This window comes from Serinus canaria, chromosome 3 (genome assembly GCF_022539315.1).
Source record: "Serinus canaria isolate serCan28SL12 chromosome 3, serCan2020, whole genome shotgun sequence".
NCBI lineage: Eukaryota > Metazoa > Chordata > Aves > Passeriformes > Fringillidae > Serinus > Serinus canaria.
In genome coordinates, this window is record NC_066316.1 from 99,106,536 (window position 1) to 99,132,108 (window position 25,573).

The window sequence follows — 25,573 nt, forward strand, 5'->3', positions numbered from 1 at the left end:
ACATTCTTCCAAGTAGTCATAACCTTAGTAAACCAACTCTCTCCTTTTAAATTTTCTCACCAAGTCAAAAAGGAGGATGCATTTAGAGACCTTCATCAACCCCTCCAAAAGCCCTGCGACACAGCTGCCTTCCAGCTGCACAACCTTCCTGCTGATATGTCATGTTTCGCTAAAAGATCTAGGTCCTTTCCTGGACAGAAATGGACAGAATGCACATTTTAAAGTATGACAGAGGACCCAAGATCAATGGAAATTTATGCTGAGATTTTTTGGGCAGCTCAGAGGAACATGAAGTACTGTCCCCATAAATGCAGAGGGTAAGCCATTCTGCACAGCAGGCAGGAAAAAGAGATAAGTGCTTTCACTTGCAAACCAAGCTGCACCAACACTTTATGCTACAGAAATAAGGAGGAAAGCTAAAAGCTTCTTACTTCTTTGCGCTGCAATACGGCACTTCAGTCAAGAGCAATTTTGTTTCTACTGAAGTCAGCAGAACTGTTCCATTTTAATTTTAAGGCTTTTTAAAAAGTGGTGATTTAGCTGAGCCAGTAATACAATGTCAGAAGTAGATTTTTAACAAAGCCATGCTCCTGTGTTCCTCTTATATCCTGATCTTTTCTTCTTTGGGTCTCTTTCTTTTCTATAGCTCCATATCAACTGGATTCCCAGACAAAATTTCATTTTCTCAAAACTATCTTGCATTGTTTTCATGATTTGCCAGGAACTGCTCTCAATTTGAGATGCTTGACCGCAGTCGTAGCTCTTCTTCAGAGTTGCAATGTCTTACACAGCCAGGACATTTGAAGCTCTTTAAACTCATCTTTATCTACACAGGCCAGGTTGCCATGCTGTTTTTTCATACAATTAATATATTTCTCTTCATTACATGTGAAGAGATCTGCAACAATACTTGCTGTTCTTCTCATCAGATGACACAGTAAAAAATCTTTTCAAACCTTCAGATTGAAAACACCACAAACTTTTCAAAATTATGAACTTTATTCCAGCAAAGTCAAGCTTTTAAATAATACTTTTCAGAATCCTTCTCTTTAGACTAGAACAGTTCAGCTGTTCATTTTTCCTCTAGATGCACCTACAGGCCTTGGGAGGACACCAGGAGTTTTTCTCTGACCTTAGTGCCTTCTTTACATTGCTCTCTGAAAGTTTGTTCGTTTTCAGTCTACCCAATGGCAAAAAACAATACTGCACTTCTACTTCACAGTGAAACAATGGCACTCCACCAACTTCAAAAAGCAGAGAATTACAAATAACCACTATCAATAACCATTTAGAAAGAAGTTCTGCATATCTGTTATATGAAACAATACTATCTCAGCATTTTATGTGAAAGTATAACATTTACTACACAATTTCAGTTGTAACTCTGTTACAAACATTTAACTTCCATATGCTGCAAAGAGAGTTTTTAGTAACGATGACTGCATAGCAGAATTTGACAGAAGTAGCCAAGAAAACTTAAAAATGCTGTCAGTAAATGTTTGATAGAAATATTATTTAACAGCACTTCAAAAACTTGACTGGGAAGCAGAAGAGGATCTAGCCTTGCACCATCTCTGAAGGAGGCACACACCGCTGCATAAACTGCTGGGTTTTCATCAACAGAGCGCCTGGGGGGCCGTACGAAGCTGGAGCTTTACATTCATTGTATTTATTTTATGCAATTTCTTGGAATGCAGTTTATAGCTTAACACAGAAATCTGTCCAATCTTTTAGTTTTAGCTCTGTGATGTCATTTCATTTCTTTAACAAGATAGAAACTTTCAGACAATTAAGCCCTTCATGAAAAGATTATGTAAATGACAGCATTAATATATTCCTTCCATGACATTAACAATAATGCACCTACTAGATTTATAAATAAACTCTGTGCACTCTATGCCTCCTACACCATCTACCTCCATGTCTCAACATCTCAAAATATCTGGCTTACACAAAACAAATTTTCACAGGTATTGCAAACACTAACTACACAGAATGGCATTTTATAATGACACTTTGAAAAAAAAAATAAAGTTAAAAAAAAAAAGGTTGAGACTCATGCCTAAACATATTAGAGTCAATTAAAATAATTTAAACAGGATTGTCTTAAAGGTAAAATGAGAAAAAGCCTAGCTGTAGTGAATGACCCTTGGAACACATGATGAAGTAGTTATTTGCTACATCTTTTGTTACATTTGCTAACAAAGCCTGAAGGACTTCCACAAATAACAAGTGTTGAAATGCTAAAACTGTAAAACATGTTAGTAATTGCTTTATTTCAATTCACTGAAGAAAAGCAATCAAAAATAGCTTTATGGGAGGAGTTTTGAGATGGAAATACTGAACAGCTCATACTTTTCATTAAGAGTGACCAATACTTATACTTTTAATAAAAAATAATTACTAATAAATGTCATTCAAGTATACATGCTGTATCAAGGAAAAGTGTGAAATAAGTTTTTGAAGCTTGTTTTTTTTCATTTGCCCCAGACTGCAGAAGACAGCCATTACATTGTTGACCTGATTAAGAAGCAGTTGAATAAAAACCACAGGGAAATGGGAAGCTTGAGCCTGTGCTATTGGTGATATCCACAGCAGTCAGGATGGATGTCTCAAGAACTTACTCCACCCAACTCTTCCCAAAACAAACTTCGGAAGCAGGTTAACACTAACATTTGCTTCCAAAACTGTGTGTTGCAGGCACCTAACAATGAGTAAATAAATTACAGCAACCCACAGTAATTTTCAGAGCTGCAGAGTAACCAGTCAAGCAGCATATGTTTGCATACAGAAGTGATCTATTCAAGGTCTGAGGATGAAGTTCCAGGACAGTCTAAACCAGTCTCCTTATCCCCTAAACAAGAATCTCCACCCCTCCTTTGCCTCAGCAGTTATGTCTTTCTCACCCTGGGCAAGCCAGTTTAGGGAGCCAAACTGGACAGGTCTTCTGCTGTTTTCATTTTTGGCCATTTATCCCCTTAAACTTGATCACTGTAGGGTCAAAGAAGTAAAATAATCAGTGAAAAGGCAACAGAAAGAATATAGCAACCAATGCAGATCAGTCCCATGCATGGGGAATTACTCCTGAGAAAATGTAATTTCATTCAAACCTGAAACACAGAGAGGAAGGAAAAGCAATAAAACAACAAAAAAGCTGTAAAGAACTTCTTTCTTTTATTCTACCAATACAACTTCACTTGAAAAGAAGCTGTATATCTTTAGAACTATTTCTTGGCATACTAATCAGTCTAATCAGAATAGAAAATACTTCCATAATTCTGTAAAAAAAATATGCTAAGCATACTATCTATAGCAATTAGTTTATCTACAGAAAATGTTTTGTTTCGCTAAGTTATGGTTCACATCCAAATGCACAGATAGGCCTCTCAAGAACAAAACACTCCCTACATATTTCAGAGTAATCCAGTAAGTTCATTTTTCACTTCCTGCTGAACATAAAAAGAAAGTCAAAATATCAAAACAGTGAATTTTTACATAACTATATAAAAAACTCTTCACACATGCAAATAGTACCTTCTTTTGCTTAGGAAATAGATCTATAAATTTAGAGAGAATGAAAAAGTGGAAGATAATTTTTAAGAAAATCATACTGACATAGTGCACAAGGGTTCCCTTCAGCTGTAAACGCAAAGAGCTATATTAGTAAGGACATATTTTGGGAAAAGATTAATCGTAAACTATTATCCTCTACAGAGAAACAGTAACATCACTTCACCTCTTCAAGTAATTTTCCTTTTTCATTCTATTTAAGACAATGTCATGACCTTGCTCATAAAAGTGTTGTTTGGATTTATATCAAGTAGTTTGAAAGAATGTTTATCCCGAGTTTCATGTATCCGCACTGTCAACTTGAAAATCTCTTTCCTCCCTAACCTTAAAAAAAAACCCTCCCTGCAAAAATCTGAACGTTTTTCCTCCTCAACTTCCTATCCCATACTGCAGATAAGCCTTACTTATTCAACTTATCTTAAATCTTGCTGGAGTGCTGCCATACAATTTTGTGGACATGAAGATTTCTGGAGCCTAGACCTGTTGTACCAAACATGGCAGTGTTCCTCCAGAGCCAGACCAGCTGTCTCAAAGCATTTGCCTTTGGCTCCTGTAGTAGATTTAGACTTTGCAAATCGATCTCAGCATTCCTTGAGGAGCACAGAGTCCATCAACTGGCCCTTACAGTGTCACCACAGCAGTGAAATCTCTCACCTGAACACTGTGGTAAATAATTACATTCCTCTTGAGCAAATAAGATTTGCAAAACAGAGATGAGTTTTATCATATCTATTTGGAAGCCTGAGATTTTTAGAGACTGGTTCAAAATTAGGCAATGAAATTCCACAGAATTAAAGACCACAGTAAAGCTCCACATCTTTTCCAGCACAAGCTGCCTCTTTCCTAGTCATCTGCTACATTTTTCCTGCAGGGTTTTGTCTCCAAATACCACAGCTGAGGAAGCCAGCATAATAGCTTAGGGAAAAATGAATGCAATTCCCCAAACTCTAAACCCAAAGAGAGCTTGCAGCTCTGGGGGGCAGCCGGTGCCCCACATCTGAGACAGACTGCAGTTTTCTTCACTATATCAAACTCAGTTTTTAAATACATTTCATGACACTGAAGTGTGTTCTTTCAAGAGCATATGAAGTTTGTTGCAGAAAGTTTCTCTTACAAACAGTAAGGAGGTTAGCAGTTACCACAATCACTTACAAAATCAGTGCTTAAGAAATACTACAATTTATCCCAAAATTTTGATATATGTTTATTCTTTTTAAGATGACCATTGTGCATTTGGAGAAAAAGGGGGAAAATAGTTGATAGCTGGTTATTTTTTGACAGTTTGGGTTGAAACTGCTTTTCAAAGACAAGCCTAGCAAAGGTAGTGCAGTTTCTAGCAAAATGAGCAGTGTGTATAAAAGCAAAGTAAATGTCACTAAACGCTTGGCAAAATGAGATAAACATGAGAAAACATCTGCCAACGAATATCACCTGATTAAACTTACTGAAACACTCAGGGGAAAGAAAAGACAGGTAGTATATATATATTTCCTCACTAAAAATATCAAAAAATACTTATTATTATTTCCAGTGTTACATATTCATGTTTGCCAAAAAGGTTGAAAATTCAGAAAATAAACAGATAATCACAGCAGAAATGAAGAGTAACACATTTTTGTAACTACTCAAGTAAGGCACATGAAACAAATCTCAGCCCAAAACTCACTTTCAGTAAAGAAATACTGTCTTCCAATTACAGACACACACACACACACTTTTATATATATATATATATATACACACACCAAGAAACATTACAGACTCTGACCAATGACCTCAAAGAAAAGCTGACAGCATCGTGGAAAAAAGTCAATGTTTTTCAGACATTTTCTTTCAGAAATATAATTAAAAGGTTCTATCAACCTGTTCATATTTAAAGATGTGACAAATCAGTAATTTTAATTCTGTGATTTTCATCACAGTGGCACAGTTGCAAATATTCCAGTTATGCTCCAAGTTTCACCTGGATATTCTAGTAACAGAAAAAAAAAACATCTGGAGTCTGAAAAAAATAAAATAAAATCATCACTGAAGCCAGGACATCTGCCCCTTCCTCTTCCTCCAATTATTCCTCCACAAAGCATAGAAAACTCACTCCAAAAACACAATGAAATACCTGAGAAAGAAGGGGCAGAATTCCACGGAAATGAGTTAAATGTATTACTGAATGCATGACTAAATTTCACATACATACAGTAAACTCTTTGGCTTCAAAGCAGTAATGACTAAGCTCACAGAACTACATGCTAACAGAACACAGATTCAAACATTAGCTGTTAGATGTCGGGAATCCACTTAAACAGAGCATATTTTTATTAGGAAATAGACTTCATCTGTTAGCCTCAACTGAAATGGCTCCATGTTGCTCTAAGATGAGAAGAGAGATTAGAATGAAGTGGGTACAACAAGTATCTTACATATCAAAGAGATGACAAGGAAAAATTACACAGTCCTGGCAACAACCACCCAATCCACAGCTCTGTGGACTGAAACAACCTTATGTCTAATTCTGGGCCTAGCAGTAGTCCTACCTACTTAATTGTATTTACTAAAATGTTTTAACCTAAACATACATGCAAGGGCTTGCAAAACTGGACTCTAATAATATTTCTGAAAAACACTCCCCCTGCCCCAAAGTGTCTTTCAAAAGACTTCCAGGAATCCATCTCTCTAGGATCCATTTCATTTTCATCATTTGTTAAGTAATAATTTTAAAAACCCATGTCTGACTATTCTGTTTACCTAGGGGGAAAGAATTCAAACAGCCACAGAAGCTCCCCACTATGACAGAGAAATTTGTATTTATTTTTGTGAAGGGATGATATTTTCACGTTTTGACAACATCTGAACAAGTATAACAATACAGATTTTGGATTAGCTGTATTTTTTGACATTAGTGTTGTCAAAAAAAGGAAATTGTATGAAAGTAACTACTCCCTGGGACCCCAACTTCTCTGAAAGAAAATTGTCTTTAGCTTATCTGACCTGGAGATCCAGTTTCTACAGAAAATCAGCCTGCCAGGGCTCCTGCACTCTAATGGTGAAAAAAACCTTTTGTACACCCTCAGTCTGTTACCAAAACAGAGCTCTGAATTGTTTAGCATCAGGCTACAAATCGGAAACAAACTGAATGTAAAACTGACTGCGGTGACACCGCAAGTGGCTATTCTCTCCATAAATCATATTTGACATTGTTTTCTAACATTTTCAGGAAAAAAAATAAAGAATACCAATTCCAGTTACTGCAGTAAAATATTGCCTGCTTCTTCATGTGAACCTTATGAAGCTCAACAAGGCCAAATGCCAGCATGAGCTGGGGCAATCCAGACAGGCTGGGGAATGAAGGGATTGAGCGCAGAAGAACTTTGGGGTGCTGGCGGATGAGAGGCTGGACACGACCCAGCCACATGTCCTTGCAGCCCAGAAAGCCAAATGTGTCCTGTACTGCATCCACAGATTGTGAGCAGCAGGTGAGGGACGGGATTCTGGCCCTCTGTTCTGCCCTGGTGAGACACCACCTGCAGTGCTGCATTCAGCCCTGGGGTTCCCAGCAAAAGAAGAACATGGACCTGTTGGAGTAAGTCCACAGGAAGGGCACCAAGATGATCAGAGGGCTGGAGCACTTCTCCCATGAGAAAAGACTGAGAGAATCAGTTTTATTCAACCTGGAGAAGAGTTTCAGTGAGACCTTACTGCAACCTTTTAATACTTAAAGGGGACTAATTGGAAAGTTAAGAGACCTTTTAGCAGTGCCAGTAATAACAGGAGACAAGGGGTAACCTTTTTAAATTCGAAGATGGTAGATTTATAATGGACATGAGAAAATCTTTATAGTGAGGATGTTGAGACACTGGTTGCCCAGAGAGGTTGTGGAAAAGTTCCAGATCAGTTGGGATGGGGCTTTGATCAATTTGGTTTAGTGAACAATGTCCCTGCCCATGGCATGGGGGTTGAAACTACATTATTTTAAAAGTCCCTTTCAAGTCAAACTGTTCTGAAAGAAATTCTGTAATTCTGAAAGAATTTTGTAATCAGTACTGAAAATGATACATCGATAATCAGCTATTTCCTTAATTTGTAAATGGTACCCATCATTAAAAATACTTCTTTTACCAACTGTAAAATTAAACATTTCTTTTATGTAGAACCTTCAGAACAATTTTGTCTATTATAAATATATCTACCTCTCCATCAAAAACCTAGAAGTAAAACCTTTTTTCTTTAAACAACCTTGTTTCAATGCTAACACCACTGATGTGGTTGATGTTGCCCTGATGTAAGAATATAAAATCAGAAAACTGCATAAGTGTAAGGTTAAATTAGTATTGATATAATTTAATTCAGTCAGGTATCAAAGCAGGCTGCAGTGGTATTAGTCTGCTTTGTGCCCGTGTAACAGAACCTACATACTGGAGATGGAGCAATAATAACATGGCACCAAGAACAACTTTTAGCTAATCACTGGCAGCTAACAACTGAAATTAGTCATTTGGCATTTCTTATGTTGATGGATTCCACTATTTCCAGAAGAAAATATGAGCCAGTATTTATCTTTAAAACAAGCATGTTTACTCACAGATTCCTGCTTTTTCCTAAAAAAACAGATTAAAGCAATAGACTAAAGCACAAAAAATCTGTTTAAATTACCTAAATTCAAACACAGGCAAGTACTAATCAGAATTGACTTTTTACTACGTTTTTTTTTTTTTTTGAAAAGAAACCCTTTCCAGTTTCTACAATTTTCTCTGTACACAGACTAGTAAGACAGTATGATATTACCCCTGAATGTGATAGCAGAATTTATTTCATTCTTTTATTCTCATTCTCTTTTCTCCTAAAGTTATATTAGCATATTCTAGCTGAACTGTTCTCAGTAATCTGCAAGAAGCTACAGAAGAAGTATTTGTAGAGCAGTGCACAAATTTTTTTTTCTTGGACCACACTCTCCTCAAAGTTTCATTACCAACACTGTGGTAGGACATGCAGATGATGGTCTGCATTCAGAAAAAGTAGGCTGCATCAATAAAAACACCATTCACTTGGAACCTACCTCTTTGGAGAAAGGAGATATGCTGTGGATTTTTTAGTTTGCTTTGGAGAGGTTCAGGATTGTGGGTTGTTTGGTTTTTGTGATAGCTCACAGACTTACAGAATATGCTGAATTGTAATAGACCCACAAGGATCATTGAGTCCAACTTCAGGCCCTGAAGAGGACACCCCAAGAAACCCACCATGTGCCTGAGAGGATTGTTCAAATGCTTCTTGAGCTCTGTCAGGCCAGAGCTGTAACCACTTCCCTGGGGAGCCTGTTCCAGTGCCCAACCACCCTCTGGATGAAAAACTTCTTCCTGATATCCAACCTAAACCTCCCCTGACTCAGCTTCATGCTGTTTCCTTAAGTCCTTTCACCAGCTTTGAGAGTGAAAAGATCAGTGTCTGTCCTTCCTCTTCCCCTCATGAGGAAGTTGTAGCTGCAGTGAGGTCTGCCCTCAGTCTCTCCTCCAGGCTGAACAGACCAAGTGACCTCAGTCACTCCTCACACGCCTTCCCCCAGGGCCCTTCACCATCTTTGTGGCCTCCTTTGGACACTCTGCAATAGTTTCATGCCCTTCTTACCTTGTGGCACCCAGAGCTGCCCCCAGCACTGGAGGTGAGGCTGCCCCAGTGCAGAGCAGAGCAGGACAATCCCCTCCCTTGCCCAGCTGGCCATGCTGTCCCTGATGTCCCCAGGGCAGGGTTAGCCCTCCTGGCTGCCAGGGTACTGCTGGCTCATGTTCAACTTTCTGCTGACCAGGACCCCCAAATCCCTTTCCATGGCACTGCTCTCCAGCATCTCATTCCCCAGTCTATGCACACAACTGGGGTTGCCCCATTCCAGATACAGAATCCAGCATTTGTCCATGTTAAACTTAATATGGTTGGTGATCATTCTACAAATCTGCCAGGATTAGCTGAGAAAGTGATTCAGGCTAGTTTTAATCCAGGTTAGGTACTCAAAGCAATTCACAACACACCAGCACAAATATTGTGTCACCACCAAGGTGGTGCCTCAGGGAAGCAGGTGGAGTTACTGCTTTAACTGATAGGGAAACTATTTGTGTTAGCCATTTGTTTTTAAACGGATTCATGTAACTACTAAAGGAGAAAGACAGGAGTTAAAAAGTTTCTGAGATCACCGAGGCTTAGTTTCTCACACTGAAAAATTTCTCTGTTCTTCAGATTTCTGAACATTTCTTGTTCTTATTTTAAAAGCTGTTTGGTATCTTCATCTAACACTGCACAATTTTATTGGTTCATTTACAAATTCTTCCAAGACAGATGTATTTTTGTTAAATACATAAAAATTTGATTGGCACCACCCTTAATGACAGAAGCACTTAAACAAATACAAAAATATAAATTTTTAAAAATCAAAATCTAGACTATTAAAGAATAATCCAGAAAACCTTATTCCAGTTATCAAGACCACAGAAGAGCAGACCATGTCTGTTCCTCTTCTGAATGTGCTAGTCCTAAGGCAGAAAGTTAAGTTGCTGCCATTAATAATAATTATTGCACATGTATCTGAGAACACATCTGTCCTCTGTTGTGTCCACCTTTTCCCAAATTTTTACTTACAACACCCCCACTGTTGTATCTTCCTTCAGAGCATTACAGAACACCTGAGAATATTTAAGCTTGTCTTAATTACTGCTACATTTACATCCACATTACAGACCACAGTTATCTGACCCAAGCATGGTACTCACCTATTTACTAAGTTAGTGTCTGCAAAATCTCCTCTCTTTCTGCTTCTAGAAGTAATTCAGAAACAGAGACAGCATCCTACAGCATTTTTAAGCTTCCCTCTATTATGGCTGATAGAGACCTTCACAAAGGAACCCACATCCTCAGGAAGTTTGGTCTCAACCTGACAATGAAGTACCTTGTATCTTCAGAATGGTAGGACAATTTCATAGCCTTTTCAAGGTAAAGCAAAGGCTCCTGGGCACTGTAAAACTTGAACCAGATATAAAATATTCCTTCCAATTCATAACAGCTCTGCAAGGTAGTGGTATTACCTTCATATATGCAGGTAATGAAATCCTGCCTTTTCTCCTTGTCAGAAGATACGCAGGACTGCTTTCATTGAGACAGTTAAATTAAAACTCTATCAGAATTTCTTTACAAACTGGTAATAAAATTATCAACTGAGATTATGGTAGCAAAAAAGGAATTTTAAAATAGAATAATATTTTTCAGTTTATTTAGTTTGTGCTTATTCCACCATAATCACTTTCCCTTTTTTAAGCAAATATATCTCTGGAATATAAAGAATTAAAAAAACCCACAACTGTTAAATAAAAATATGGCAAGAAATTCAGGGCTAAGTGAATATCCTTAATTACTTGGGAAAGCACAGCATAATAGAAAATAGATTTCAAATTACTCATGGTTTTATAAGTGGAAAATTATTTTCCTACAGACAATAACTCGATATTTCCTAAATTTTCCTTCAGCTTTGGCAATAAGTGATTCTTATATGGAAAGTCAAGAAAATATTTGCCTAAGACCTGAGCAGGTTAATGCTCACAAGAGCCGTCTGCATCAGCTGCTTCCTCAAGGAATCACAATTTTTACATTTGAAGAAAAAACTCGTGCATAGAGATCATTAAGGTCAGAAGAAGTGTATGCACTTGGCTAAAGATTGTGGGGAAGAAAAAAAATTTACATAGGTCTCTTGTAAAGTATTTTTGCACACATCCTATATGAATATACACAGGTAGAGAGTACACAGCCTTGACCTAACCAGAAACAGGACAGCCACAACAGCATGGCATCACCCAACAGCAAGCAGAGATCACTACTACCTCTCAGCTAAAGCAGAATTTAAATCTGGGGATACAAAGTCCTTTTATCAACACAAAACAGTTTAACAGCTTCACTGCACATTGAGTAGGTAAGAGCATGACCCTGGTCTTTCAGGCCATTCTAGACATAATTGGGTCCCTAAATGATTTGAGTTTCTTGTCATTTCTTATTACCCTACATGGAAAATGTGCATACGACTAGCTACATACACCTCACCGTCAAAGGGAGTTCAGACATACAAAAAAATTGATTATTGAATATGTTCACTCACTCAAAGACTAGCATTTTCAGAAATAACTCAGGAATAAGATGAGATAATTGGTGCTGCTCTTGTTTCACTTGTTGCTACAGATGTGGCCTTGGAAACTATCATTCACTCTGAGCACTGGCAAGGTCCATTTTAAGCCAAAATTGCTGATCATTCTGCTGGTCTTGAGAAGGATACACAGAATATTCTAAGTTGAAAGGGTATTCTGGTGAATCCTTCTGTGAAACAAGAGCAGCACCTGAACCTCTGTGTGAGGCCTCCAGTCCCCTCACTGTAACCACAGCGATGTTTCTGGACAACCTTGGGCCAGGAGCTTCCCACTAGGGACAGGGCAACACCACACCAGCTACAGGGGAGAACCCTGACACAGTCTGAGCTACTGCTATTAGACACAAACTTACAGATGACAGTGACATTTTACCATAATAACAACTTTTTCATTACTTTTTTACATGCAAACACAAAGAAGATAAAAATGTTATGCTTCTCTCACAATCCATACGTGCTTTCAGCATCAGTGACCCTATGATATTACAGCTTCAAGCACATTTGTTTGTCCCTCACTTCCATTTTAGAGGAAAACTGACCCAACAGTGCTAAGAGTTCACACATGAGAAAAAAAATCAAGGCATGATGGCAGTATAACCAAAGGAAATTCCACAATTCAGAAATTTAGTCTGTGTATAAACCCAAGAACAATTCCCATGTGCCAAGAAAGGAGTCCAATTACATGGAAGCCTCTTCTGATATACTCTAGAAAATAAGCTTGAAATCAAAATAGAACTAAAAAATTCCACCTTGGAATAAAATCTGTCTAAGACTTTTCTTCAGTCCTGCTTCCTGCATACTCCTAAAAGGCAAAACAGCCATTCCTCTCCCCTGTGACATTCAGCATCCATTTGATGTAAAACACTGATAAACAGAAATAACTTCAGGGTACATTCACTTGGTTTTGATTTAACAAGAGAAATTTGTATTGCAAGTAAACTGCAATTTTATTAATTCCCATCAGTCCGCAAGGCATACTGCACATCTTCCCTCATAAATTTAGACAGAGTGATTTCAAAACACAAATACCATATCATCATATGTACTTTTACCCAACCTATAGCAAACACTCTTTCAGCAATATGGCAGAATAAGCAAAACAGTCCATTCTAGGGAGAAAACATAAAACAAGCTCTGCAGTTGAGCTCAGTGCTGTCTTTGATTTTCTGATTCAGTGAAGTCCTGCAGTAGCGTAATATAAAATAAAGCCAGGAGCTTTTTAAATAATGAACAACCGCATACCTTACAAATTTTTTAGTTAGATTTTTCCCTTCATATCTGTCAAAATTTGCCAAAGATGTTTTCATGGGTAGAGAGGGGACATTTGGGACTTCTGGCACTTGAGAAACACTGCAAGGCACATGTGGGAAAAAATACTGGTATTTCTTCTAAAAAATGAGAGCACTGAAATAGTTTATTTTGACACTTAAATTGCCTTTCTTCAGAGGCAGCCAGCCATTAAAATAGATGAAATGATTCACACCTCATGGTGCTACTGTTTCAGGCTTCTACGCACATAAACTATTCTTCATCACAAGTGTCCACATTTAGAGGTTTTCTTCATAATCTCGGTAGAAATCATTTCTAAACCAGAGATTTAACTACATGTCTATGATTAAAAGGAATTGCCAACATATTTTTTTTTTCAGGAGATGCAGCTTATATTAGTGTATTTATTATTTCTCTTTTAATACAAGCTTAAAATATTGCTGACACAGAACACCACGTGAATACAAAACAATGTTCAGGCTGCCTCGTTTGCTGCTACATTCAGGTTTTACCAGCAGAATTCTGACAACAGAGTTTTGCTGCTTCCTACCCTCACTGTCAATATTGCCACATTTGCAGAGTCAAGACAAATCCTTCAGTTCTGGGAAGATGAAAAGTGGGGAATAAGGAAAATAACTTAAAAATACAATAAAAAATAAGCCCATTCCATATAATTAAACTAATACTGAAAAAAACAGCTTTAAAAACTTAACAATTCAGCAATAGGATTTTTTTTGGAAAGTGCAGCTATTTTCAGCTTTCCCTATCAGATCTATAGGTCAGGTGCTTATAATACCAACATGGATGCAACTCTTAAGTTTAACAAAATTCTTATTTTGTACTCACAGAGAAAAAAAAAAATTAACATAGAATAATGTTTAAATTAATAGCAGCAGCTGCAATACAATCATAAACTATCAGTACCTCCTTGCCAGATGAGTAATTCAAGCAGTTGTTCTCAGTCACTTTTCATATAAAAGAACATAAAATAAAAGGGGGCTATTTAATAATCCAGATTTATACACCCTAAAGAGGTCATTAAATTGAACAGGCCAAGAAATAAAAACTGTGGCTTACTGCCTAAGTGGCCTAGCTTTTACGGCTGGAGAAGGAGGTCCCGAGATGTTCCCTAAAGGAAACAGATCATGCATGCATACCCCTGGCATTGGAAAGGTTTTCATTACTCACTCACTAAGCCAACAGCTTCTAACATGCTTCTAACATGCTATTATTCCCTGCTCTTCTCCATTTTCCTAAACTATTAGAAGGAATAATTCTATTCCTAAATTGAGAGACTTCATGGCTATTTTATCACAAAAGTTTAAAATTCCACAAAAAAAAACATAACTCAGAAGTAAAGCATAGTTATAAAATTGTGCAAAGGGTGCAACCAATATTAAGTAATCTCACAAGATCTTTTATCTATTTACTGCAGCTTGTTTCCAATGACTTTAGTTGCACATTGTAGAAGCCTATCATAATATAGCCTTCCCTATATAGCAGATGGTGCTAAAAGTCATTTACAAATAAAAATCTGTGTCCTAAACATGCAACAAATGACAAGGCTTGTCTCCCTAATCTTGTACTTCAAATGATCAGCACTAAACTGAAAACCAAGACCAGAACAAACTAGTTACAGTAACGACAAGGAAAACCAGTTTTAGACTATTTTCTGTATGAAATAGAACATTTTTATAGCATAGGCAAGCCAAACGTTTGTATTATCCCTCAACCAAAACCAGTGCTATTACTGTTTCTAGAGCATAATCTCTTTGAAAATATGCAGATACACAGTACTGCTGTATGCAGATACACAGTGAATTTATCAATGCAGCACTCTTCATTTCAAACAAAAGAAAAATAAAGAGGGTCAATCAAGTTGTACAGTAGCAACAAACACAAGCAGATTTCCAGGTTCAGAGCTCATTCAATAAAAAGGAATTCCCAAAGAACCTGAAGATCCTTCTCTCTGTTCCATACTAGGGTAAATCTAAGCTGTTGACAGAACTATGCTTGATATTTAATCAACAATTAAGCTATAGACTTTGGACAGGTACCTGTAACAGCAGTGACACGGACAAAGAACAATGATGCTTTACAGCCTTTAAATAGTAATCAAGATTTTAGTTAAACTTTAAATAGCATTTGGAAGAAAGTGTGGAACTCAGGCATTTTTTTCTTCTAGTTATTTATTTATTTGGTGATAGTAACAGTCAACATTATGTGTTTTGAGATTTAAAAAAAATAAGAGTATTTGCTAAAGCTTAACTTTTCTTCTTTCATAGCTGTTTAAGCATACTTTCAAGCCTGTATGTGACCTCCTCTTCATTTCCTCCTGAAGAAAAGTACAAGAAAATTCTTGTGTTTGGATGAGTCACCCAAACTTTATCTAGCTTTATGTAGGATCCTGTAATTCTGTACTTTAAATACAGACTAATAAAATCAGTACCCATGATTTAGAATTGTCAAAAGGCAATAGAGCAATTGCTTGATTACCTGAATCTTCAAGGTTCAGAATTAAACACTTGGGCATGGCTTATTTGTGATCAGCTTTTTTAATCACATAAGTCTATTCTAAATATTAAATTATTTTCTAGTACATCCTAAAAAAAAAAAGCTTTATCATCTCCATTTCATATAGTTGGAAATGAAGAAAGATTTGTCTGAAACCATAAAGTGGTATCAGTAGATTAGGATTCAGACCCTCCCACACACCATTTTCTTTATTCTCTGCACCATCTGAACAACACTATCCTAAAACAAAATGAATGAAATGACTGTGTAATTAAAGTAACAATGCTGAACACTAACATCAGAACTCATTAGTCTCCATCTGGGCACACAAAACACAAAGCATGTGATTGGTTATTTTTTGCAAAAGATTTGACTTAGGTAAGTCGTTCTACATGAAATAAAATTAATGGTAGACAAGCATAATCAAAACCCCACTGTATGTCACACCCAGATTGTTTTTCTTCTTCTGTCTATCACCTTCCGCACCCTACAACAAATGAAGCAGAGACTGAACAGGAGGCATGTTTCACATGACAATGGAGAAATCTGTGTCCATCCAACAACAAAACTCCATGATACTCCACAGACAAAAAAGGGCCCTTCTCTTAATAGCTGTAACAGCAGCAGATGAACACAGAGAAAAAGCTCAGTCCACCTGTTACAAACTGAGACTATCCAGCATAGTGAATTCTGGACAAAATTCACAAAATCAAAATGTTCCAAATATTGTAAGCCGTTGGCACATTAGGGGCCCAATCACTGATTGAAGAATATAGTCTTAAAACTCTGTTAGCAGGTAATGAATATAATGTTGCCAAGGAAGGATGCAGGCGATGTCTCTCTCACCTGTGCTCAGGCAGCCACACGTGGCGGGCACAGGCGCTCCGAGCAATGCAGGGCTCTTCGGACACTGCACTGCTGCAGGAGCTTCACGCACCTAGGTATGGCTGGGCAACTGAGCACTACATTCAACCTTGTGTGTACATTGCCAACAGCTCATTAAAATAAGTTTATTACTAGCCAAGTCTGCCAATATAAACACTGTATTCTTGTTCTTAACCAATGGGATGTACTAAGAAAAAAAGTATTTTAAAGAAATTTGTTACCAGAAACATTTGCTGCTTTACAGTGTAACACTTAAGAAGAAACCTTAGACACAATATAGCATTCTTCCCCCCAAAACCCCCCATGCTTATGAGTTATAAAAATACACAGATTTAATTTCTTTAAATATTTCATTATGTAAAACTCTACTACCCAATTTTAATCACTTTCAGCTTTAAAAAGTCAGCTCCTCTGTGACACTGATACAATTCCAGTCATTTTGTAGATCAAACACTGGCAAGAAATCATCAACTAATTGCTGCGGAGATTGGCTACTGAGGTAGCACTTTCCTTTCTTTTGAAATTAGGCAGCTTTTGTTATGGATTGCATTACCAAACAACAAGCCAAATGCTTTGGCACTGCTCTGCCATTGGTTAGAACTGAAAATGTACTTAAAAAATCAGGTTCTGATAAGCATTTGCACACATTTCAACTGAAGCTGAGACTACTAATATTTGGAAAAGTGAAGAGTTCCTGAATTTTTATTCCTGCACAAATTAAACAGAAGAAAACTCTGCTAATTTGCTAGTGTAGGTGTATTTATGTTTCTCTTAAGTTATTACAAAGATTGAACAATTAAATGATATTAAAGACACACTCTGCAATCTGATCAACAGAGATTAAATACTGGGAGTGAACATGCCTATTGTGAATACACACACACAAAATCTGCATGCATCTCATGTGGCAGTAAAAAGACCTGAAGCTGAGCAAAATGCTCTTTCTGCTTTCTCAAACCAGAAGTGAAACACTTTAATCCTAGTGTAGAACAAGACAGAATATAAAAACACATAAAGCTGTCAGAAAAGTAGAACCATCTTTTTCCAGCTAACTATACTGCTATATATAAATCCATCACAGGGGAACAATGAACAAAAGACAATTCAGTTTCCTTAAGGATCATAATTTTTAACTCTGCAGTAGATGTTCTAAAATTACGGATCAAAAATAGAACATTTATAGAAAGAGTCAGAAACTAAGAGAGAAATCACAACACAGGAAATATAACAAACAAGAAAAGGTTATTTCTTCAACAACAGATAATCATTTAGCCTTCAAATTACTTAGTGGGCAATGAATTTTAGATCAGATCCTGCTAACTGCTACATATGCATCTCTTCCCTGTACTTGCTGGCTCAAATTAACACAACAGATTGTTCTTGCTGATTCAAAATTATGTATGGCAATAAATTCAGGAAAGTGAAACAACTTTCATATTAATTATGAAATACTTAGAAAGTTACTAAGGCTAAAATCCTGCAAGGGATACCTTGTATCAGCCATGATGACCTGGAGACCCTGAATTAACAGAGCTCAGCCTAGTGATCTGCTCAATTAACACTCTTGGCATCTACTCAGTTGATGAGATCTTTATGGACAGATGCACCTACTGAAAGAATGGGAGTCACAGCTGTATCTCAAATCCACTTTTCATTAAGAATAAAATTCCAGGGTCTTGATGGTAATGATCCATGTAGATGAACATCTATTCATGTTCAAACTAGTGTAAATACACAGTTTACTGTCAGCTTTATTTAAAAAAGAAAGAAATGGCAAATTAGTTCAGTTTTGGTTTGCTGGTTTGGGTTGTAAGGCATATGTATTCTGAGACACTTGAGCACTCTCCTGCTAATCATCTCTCCATTTCTCAGTGCACCATGCCTGCATGCCAGCATAGCCCAGCACTGTGCTCACAATTTCACTGATGCACTGCCTAATTAACAGTTTTAAGAGCTCCTTCTTTCAAAAGCTGACACAACCATAGCAGAGCAGCCAGAACATACTCAACACCTCCAGTGTAATGCCAAACTTCAAGCTTAACACTAAAATCCTGAGGCTTGCACTGAACGAGTGAGTCCAAGGGCAAACACCAGCACCTTTCTCTGGACAACTGCACTCGAGCAGCTCCAGCCCAAGCAAAGCACTGCAGAAAGTGTGTGGTAAGATTAACAGAGCTGTTCCTCACCACCACAGAACTCAAAAGTTGAGTTCAGCATGTGCTGAAGTGATACAATTACATATGGCAAGGAAGCGGAGGTCAGGATTAGTTTTACACTGCCTACAGTGACCTATCTGCTCTTGTTTTAGAGAAGGTAACACTTGCCAACGCACCCCTAGATAATGTGTACGAAATACTATCAAAAATAACTCAGTTCATACTGTAGATAGAGCTTATGTGCAAAATCATAAATGCCCAAATATATTTGAGCACTGTTAAGCTCTCCTTAAATGTAGCTGTCAACTTGGAACTATTCGGTAGGAATGTATTTATAGAAGGGTTTCTTATGGATCAGCCAAGGTCAAATGCCATTAAGTGCTATCATCCATGTGTACATGCAGTACACATAAAAATGTCACTTCATTAAATTAGTGGGTGACACAACTGGCAGAAAAGCAAATAATAAAAATAATGGTAGCTTTACAAAGTAATCTGCATGATCTAAATGTAATACAGAAAACAGGTTTTCATAACCACTAATGCACTGTTACATGCCCAAAAAGAGTAAGACTGTACCATAGAAAACTGTGACAATATCAAAATTATTTATCTTAGCATAGGCAACCTAACAACAAGCTTTCAACAAGACACAATGAGAGAATGAGCACTCAGCCAACGCCTCAATGAGGCTGCAATAACCACTTCCCTATGTGGATGTCTTTGCTGACACCTATCACTGCACCGAGCACACAGTTCTAGCATTCCTCTTTCCATCTCCTTATCAGACCAAAACCAGAAGAACCCCACCAAGTGCTGGCTGTGCATCTCATCTCTGCTAATGAGTAGAAAGTCCTCCATTTTTTTTTAATTTAGAAGAAGGGTGGTAATAACATGCCACACATTTTGGTTGGTTGGTTGTTTCCTGGGACGTTTTATTTTGCCTTCATAACTGCCTATGAGAATGAACTAAATGCAGAGTTCTCCATCTCATAATGCCTCTGAACTGAGAATGCATAGATCTTTTCTGAAGATATGCTTTAATCAAACACAAATAATCATGCTCAACACAGGCATTAATAACTGTTAAGGCACACAAGTTAGCAAAAATCCCATTAGAATATCTAACAGTCTCTCTTGAGCCCCCAAGGGGGATGGGAGGAACATAATCAATCAATGTATTTGGCTTCATAGATTATCCTGCTAAAGAAACAGATGGATGTGGTCAGCCATCCTGCGGTCAGGAAGGTAAGCAAAGAAAGTCTCTTCATTTAGAAACACTGAATAAAACATCTCTTGATGACACCAGAATTGCTATCTAGAGAAAGACAGCTTATTACCTCAGCTTCTCACGACTTTCAAATTTACACCATGCGTTATAGATCAACAGTTACTTTTTCACTTTTTATGGCTTCCCAAAAATAAAGCATGAACACAAAATACAGAATAGCAGCTGTTTATGACTTTTTACACTGTAAGGAAATGAATTCCATTTTGAATTCCATTCCACATTTTTAGTTTTGGTTATGTTATTTTTGGAGGATGGAATAGTGGCATTCCAGCTAGTCTTTTTAAGATGCCTTCCCTGACTCTCAGTTCATGTTGCTGTATTTCTACTTTTAACTGAAAACACATTTCCACTTTTGATAATTTACACTGCAAGGGAGCTGGTTAGTAAACAAGTAAATTTTTCAATATGAATATGCTTTTATACTCAGACTATTTAGCAGCACACCAATGCAAAATTAATGTCAAATTGCATAAAGCAACAAAACCAGAGACCAAAAGAAAGTGCTTTTACAGGAAATCTGTCGTAAATTTCCTAAATAAAAATAATAAATAGTCCATTATTTTATACACAGATATGTAGACTGCAAAAGCTAGGAAATTTGATTGATTAGCATTATATTTCACTTGCTGATAGTTTTTTAAACAATACTTACAGACAGAGTGTAGAGAACAGTGATGACCTTTACTGCAAAAAAAATGCATTTACAATCCAGCTAATACTCTCCCATGGTTTGCTTTCTCAATGTATTACATGAAGCAGTCTACATTGCTAGCATAGAAAGCAAACAAAAAAAAATCAAGTTCTAAGCAGCCCACTCTCAATTTTGTAGCTAGGATTTCTCTTCAGAAACATGAACATATTTTAGTGTATTCAATCTATGTCCAAGGCATGGGAGGTGAGAGAATAAAAGAATCGTGCATATAAAAGTATAAGAGCAGAGTGTGAAAAAGTCTACTGGGGTTAAGTATTAACCTGATGCATTTTTCAGAACGACTGTACTATTTTTAACTGCTCTTTTTTGGCCACAGGTCAAAGTTTTCCAAGCAAAATACCAAAGTGAAAATGCTGGGAGCGAAGCCCAGAGGCAGCTCTCTCTGCTTTGGCCTAGGCAAAAACTTATCTGAATCCAGTCAGATATGTAGCACTGTTTCCCACCCCCCTCCATTGACTATGGCTGTCATTATGCCTCTGAACATGTACGAGAGGAGTAACAGCACCACAGCCTCGGGAAGAACATTTTTCAGATGTTATAGGAAATTCCTATATTCTCCACACAGCACAGGCATACATTCTGTTCAGTCAGTTCCTGTATTTTTGGCAAACAGAACTGAGTCATTTGAAAGCACAAAAAAACCACACTGTTATGTGCCTTGAGCAACTGTTGGAAGGACTGGGATTTATTCCCCCTTTTTCTGCTCCTCATAACTGGGACACATTGGAAATCTTGAGGCAGACTGGAAATAGAAGATTTGAAGACCCTAAAGTTCAGTTAAAATACTAATAATTATAATACTAATAATGAAAATAAGGATAACAACAGTGATAACAATAATGATAATAATCTGTCTCTTGTCTGCCTTTCTAGAGTTCAGACGGTTAAATGAGAAAATCTAACTGCTTTCACACTTCTTCACAAGGGCATAGATTTCTCACTGAAGTAAATTATATTTCATACACTCACACGGGAAAATGCTATTGAAACAGGACACAGATGAATCAATTTGCCCCAATGAAATATAAACGTGAAGGGTCACTGGACCCCTCAGTTACATTTCTCCCTTAGGCGTGTCCCCTTTTCCTGAATTATTTCTACATCACACAGCAACCTCAGCTACACCAGGGGACGTTTCACAGGGGGTGAGCGATGGGTGCCCGGCAGCGCACACAAAGGCAGGTACTTTGGGGACGGACACGCTGTGATTCCCAGGCGCGAAAGCGAACGGTGTGAACGATGCTGGGAGGGAAAACAAGGCGCTTTCCTCTCCCTGGATCAAATCTCGTCAGGGACGTCTGTCTCTTTCCCCCAAATACGATGCAGCTAATCGGGGAGCGCTCGCTTTCCTCTCACAGCGCCGTGCCAGTCCCCTCGCTCAACACCGTCCTGGGGGCGAGGGCCGCTCCCGCCACCTCCCCGCTGCCGGTGGCCCGGCCGGGGGCATGGAGACGATCCTTCGTCCTCCCCCAGGAAAGCACTTTCAGGACGCGGGAGCCTTTTCCTTCCTTCCCGTTCCCTCCCGCCCGCCTGAGGCGAGGGCAGCGCTCCCTTTGTTCCCCCGCCGAGCGCTCCCCCCAGGCGCGGCCGCCCCTCACCAGCAGGCTCTCCACGTTGACCGGGGAGCGCGGGTCGCGGATCATGGACTCCAGCTTCCTCTGGCGGCCCTCGAGCATCCCCGCCGTTGGCTCCAGCGCCTCGGCCGCCAGGGGAGCCGCCGACATCTTCCCTGCCGGCTGCTGGCTCATCCTCCGGCTCGCCTAGTGCCGGGCCCGCGGAGGGCACTGCGCGGGGCCGCCCGGCGGGCCTAGTGCGGCGGCAAGCCCGGGAAGGGCGGGGGCGGCGAGGCGGGAGCGGAGGGCAGCGCCGCCGGTGGCGGCCGCCCGGGCATGAAGGGCGAGGGAAAACGGCCGCTGCTCCGCCCGGGCGCGGGGAGAGGGAGGGGAAAGAGCTGGAAGGGAGGGACGGAGCGCTTCCCGCCGTGCCTCCGCCTCTCCCGCTCAGGGCGTCCCTTGGCGGCCACCGCCTCACTGCCCGCTCCGCCGGGACATCGCTCCGAGGGCGGTGGGAGGCGGGGAGCGAAGGGGGAGCGGCTGCCGCGGGGTAGGGCTCGGAGTGCGGCAGCTCTCTCTGCAGCGCTCGCCGGCTGCTGGGGCGGGAGCCGCGATCCCTGCCAGCCTCGCTCTCCTTCGCCGCTGTCCGCGTTCCGCCCACCCCCGGCCCGGCGCAGGCCGCCTCCCCTACCCACAAGGCTCCGCTGCGAGCGGCGCATTGTTCGGCGCTCGCTCGGTCGCCGGCTGCGGCCCTGAGCTCGGCGGGACCTTGCCGGGCCTGGGCAAGGCAGCCGCTCAGGGACGGGGTTTTGGCACATGAGACCTCAGCCTGCCCGCATGGCGGCAAGCAGACAGGAAAAAGAGCGAAAAATATTTGAGAAGGTGGGAGAGCAGTGTTTCCGATAGACCAGCAGTGCTCACCACAGTAATCAGATTCGTGGAATGGTGTGGGTTGGAAAGGACCTTTAAGCCCCTTGCCATGGGCAGTGGCACCTTTCACTCGGCCAGATTGCTCAGGGCTCCATCCAGCCTGGCCCTACCACGTCAGGGATCGTGCACCCACAATTTCCCTGGGAAACGTATTCCAGTGCCTCACCACCCTCATAGTAAAGATTTTTTTCCCCCATATCTAGTTTAAGCCTACACTCCTTGAATTTAAAACCATTCCCCCTTGTTTTGTTGCTACATGGTCTTGTCAATAGTCATGCCCTATCTTTTCTATAAATTCCTTTCACATAATGAAAGGCCACAATAAGGTCACCCCAAAGCCTTCTCTTTTCCAGGCTGAGCAGTCCAAATTCTCTCATAGGAGTGGTACTCCATCCTTCTCCCATGTGTATATCCTACATGTATGAGAGGGAGGATGTACAACTAGGCAGAGAGGAGCTGTGCTGGGGAAGGTGCAGACCACCCTCATGCCCCTCAAGGAAGATGTGCCTCCACACTGTGCTGGAAATGGGTACAGCCACCTTGTCCCGCTCCGTGGGCACTTTGAGGGGACAGGATGCTGTTTATCAGACCCCAGCAAGAGTGGCTACAGCAGGGAGAGTGTCACTGATGCCTGAGCTGTGGCTGCAGGGACGGAGGTGGGGAATTGGATGGTGGGGATGCTCCATGGAATGGCGTGTGAGGTTGTGGCCAAACTATGGTTCCAGCAGCCCTGAGATGTGGCTGCTGGGCAGATGTTCTGGGGCAGAACAACAGAGACTGTGGAAGTGTCATTCACTAAGGTGGAGGGACCTCAGGGAGGAAAGGTTAACATTTTACTGTGTTGACTTTCAGCTGATAGCTGGCTGGCAGTGAGCTGATGTCAGAAAAGTGGCTCAATATTTTAACTTTAAAGGAAGAGGAGAGGGAGTCAGAGAAGTAAATATGTGAATCACTTGCATGGCTTTGAGTGAGATCACACTCAGTGATATTCTGAGTCAGGGCCCTGGTGCTAAACAGCTCCCAGCTTGAGGGAAGGTCTGCTCTGAATATCCACCCAAACTCCATAACTGGATTCTGCTTTTACAGTCCACTGAGTCAAAATCCTCAAGCATCACAGAAACACACACACACAAGAACATTTTGAAAAGTCAATATGGGTGTTATCACTCACGCTTTACAGTGAACCACATTGAGTTTGTGAGTTTTCTGAAGGAACTGGTGAAATCTGTTTGGGAGAGGTGCTGGGTATTTATATCTTAGGACTACTTCATCTTCAAAACAGATTATGATCTGCTTAACTGCAGCACCACCAAAAAATATCACATATTCTCCTTGAACAGTTTACATGACTAGGAAGTAAAGAAGTAAGTGTGAGAATGAATTGAGTTGCTACTAGGATTATATGTGGGTACCAACTGGATCATGAAGTTACACAGCCTTGCAAAACAGCAGTTCAGAACTCTAAAGTACCTAAAATAAACACGATTTCTTCACTTACAGCCTATTAATTGGCTAATTTTTGTAAGGAGCACAACAAAAATGTTTTGGCTTTTTAAAAGGATTTAAAATAGGTTTGAACAACAGACCAAACATGATGAATGTGTCTCTAGTGATCAATAAGGAGCTTGTGCTAAGTTCTGTTACTGTGAACAACAATTTTGGGGGTGATTTCAATGAACTCAGAGTTGGGCACTAGGTCATCTAATGATCTAAGCTCTTAGTTTTCTCTTAGCTATAAGCAAGGTGCTTCTTTTTTCTTCAGATTTTCTTATCTATAAGCTTTGTAAAAACTGATCTTTGGCTTACGTGATTTATTGGCATTGTTCAGGGTGCTATCTAAAAAAAGGTAAAGAAAATCTTAAATAAACATAACAGCCCTTTTTACATAGGAAAAAAAGTGTGATTGTGACTTCAAAAGCAAGTGTGTAGAAATAGTACCTTCTTGAAATTCTTGCCCAATAGATCTATTCTTCCACCCTTCAGGACATATCTGTTTACTAGCTAAACAAGTTTTACTCTGTTACAGGGACACATTGACAACGGTTGTCAGCTGAATTCCTTTGTATGATACAAATCCTCAACAAAATCATCAGCAGAAGATTTATTGCTGGTTATAAGTGACTAATTAACAAAAATAGTACTCAGAAAGTCCAATCCTTCTCTCAGTGTTTGCAAAAAATACTGTTTTAACATGCCCTCAAGGGAAAATAACACCAGCTTCTGTGGTCTTTCTACCTTTTCTGCCTTCAGTGGCGTAAATCTCTCAGGGTATCACCTATTCCTACAATAACCATCTAAGGCAGAACTCTTCCTACTCTCTGTGTGTATGCTAGTTTTGAAGTCCTATGCAGTGAATTGTCAAATGCTATTTACTATGTTTTGTAAGGCAAAGTCCAAGCCTTCCAGTGCGTCTGTTGTAGCTTTAAGCCTAGGACTCCACAGTTGGATCCTTCATCTCTCTGTCTGCTCCCTGAAATGCTGCTGAACACTTTAGATATTCTACAGTCCAAATATGTTTTAGGTGTC

General features: G+C 39.6%; 1 protein-coding gene across 2 annotated transcripts in view; it reads right to left on the minus strand.

Moving 5' to 3' along the window:
• Positions 1 to 22,365, minus strand: part of ROCK2 (Rho associated coiled-coil containing protein kinase 2) — a 104,337-nt gene extending 81,972 nt beyond the window's left edge. The window contains exon 1 of one of the 2 annotated variants that reach the window (XM_018920833.3): positions 22,163 to 22,365. In XM_018920833.3, coding sequence (XP_018776378.2) covers positions 22,163 to 22,312 — 150 coding nt within the window. In that variant the 5' untranslated portion in view covers positions 22,313 to 22,365. The remainder of the gene's footprint in view (positions 1 to 22,162) is intronic. The other variant, XM_030236262.2, reaches the window with a different exon arrangement.
• Positions 22,366 to 25,573: the final 3,208 nt, after the last annotated feature.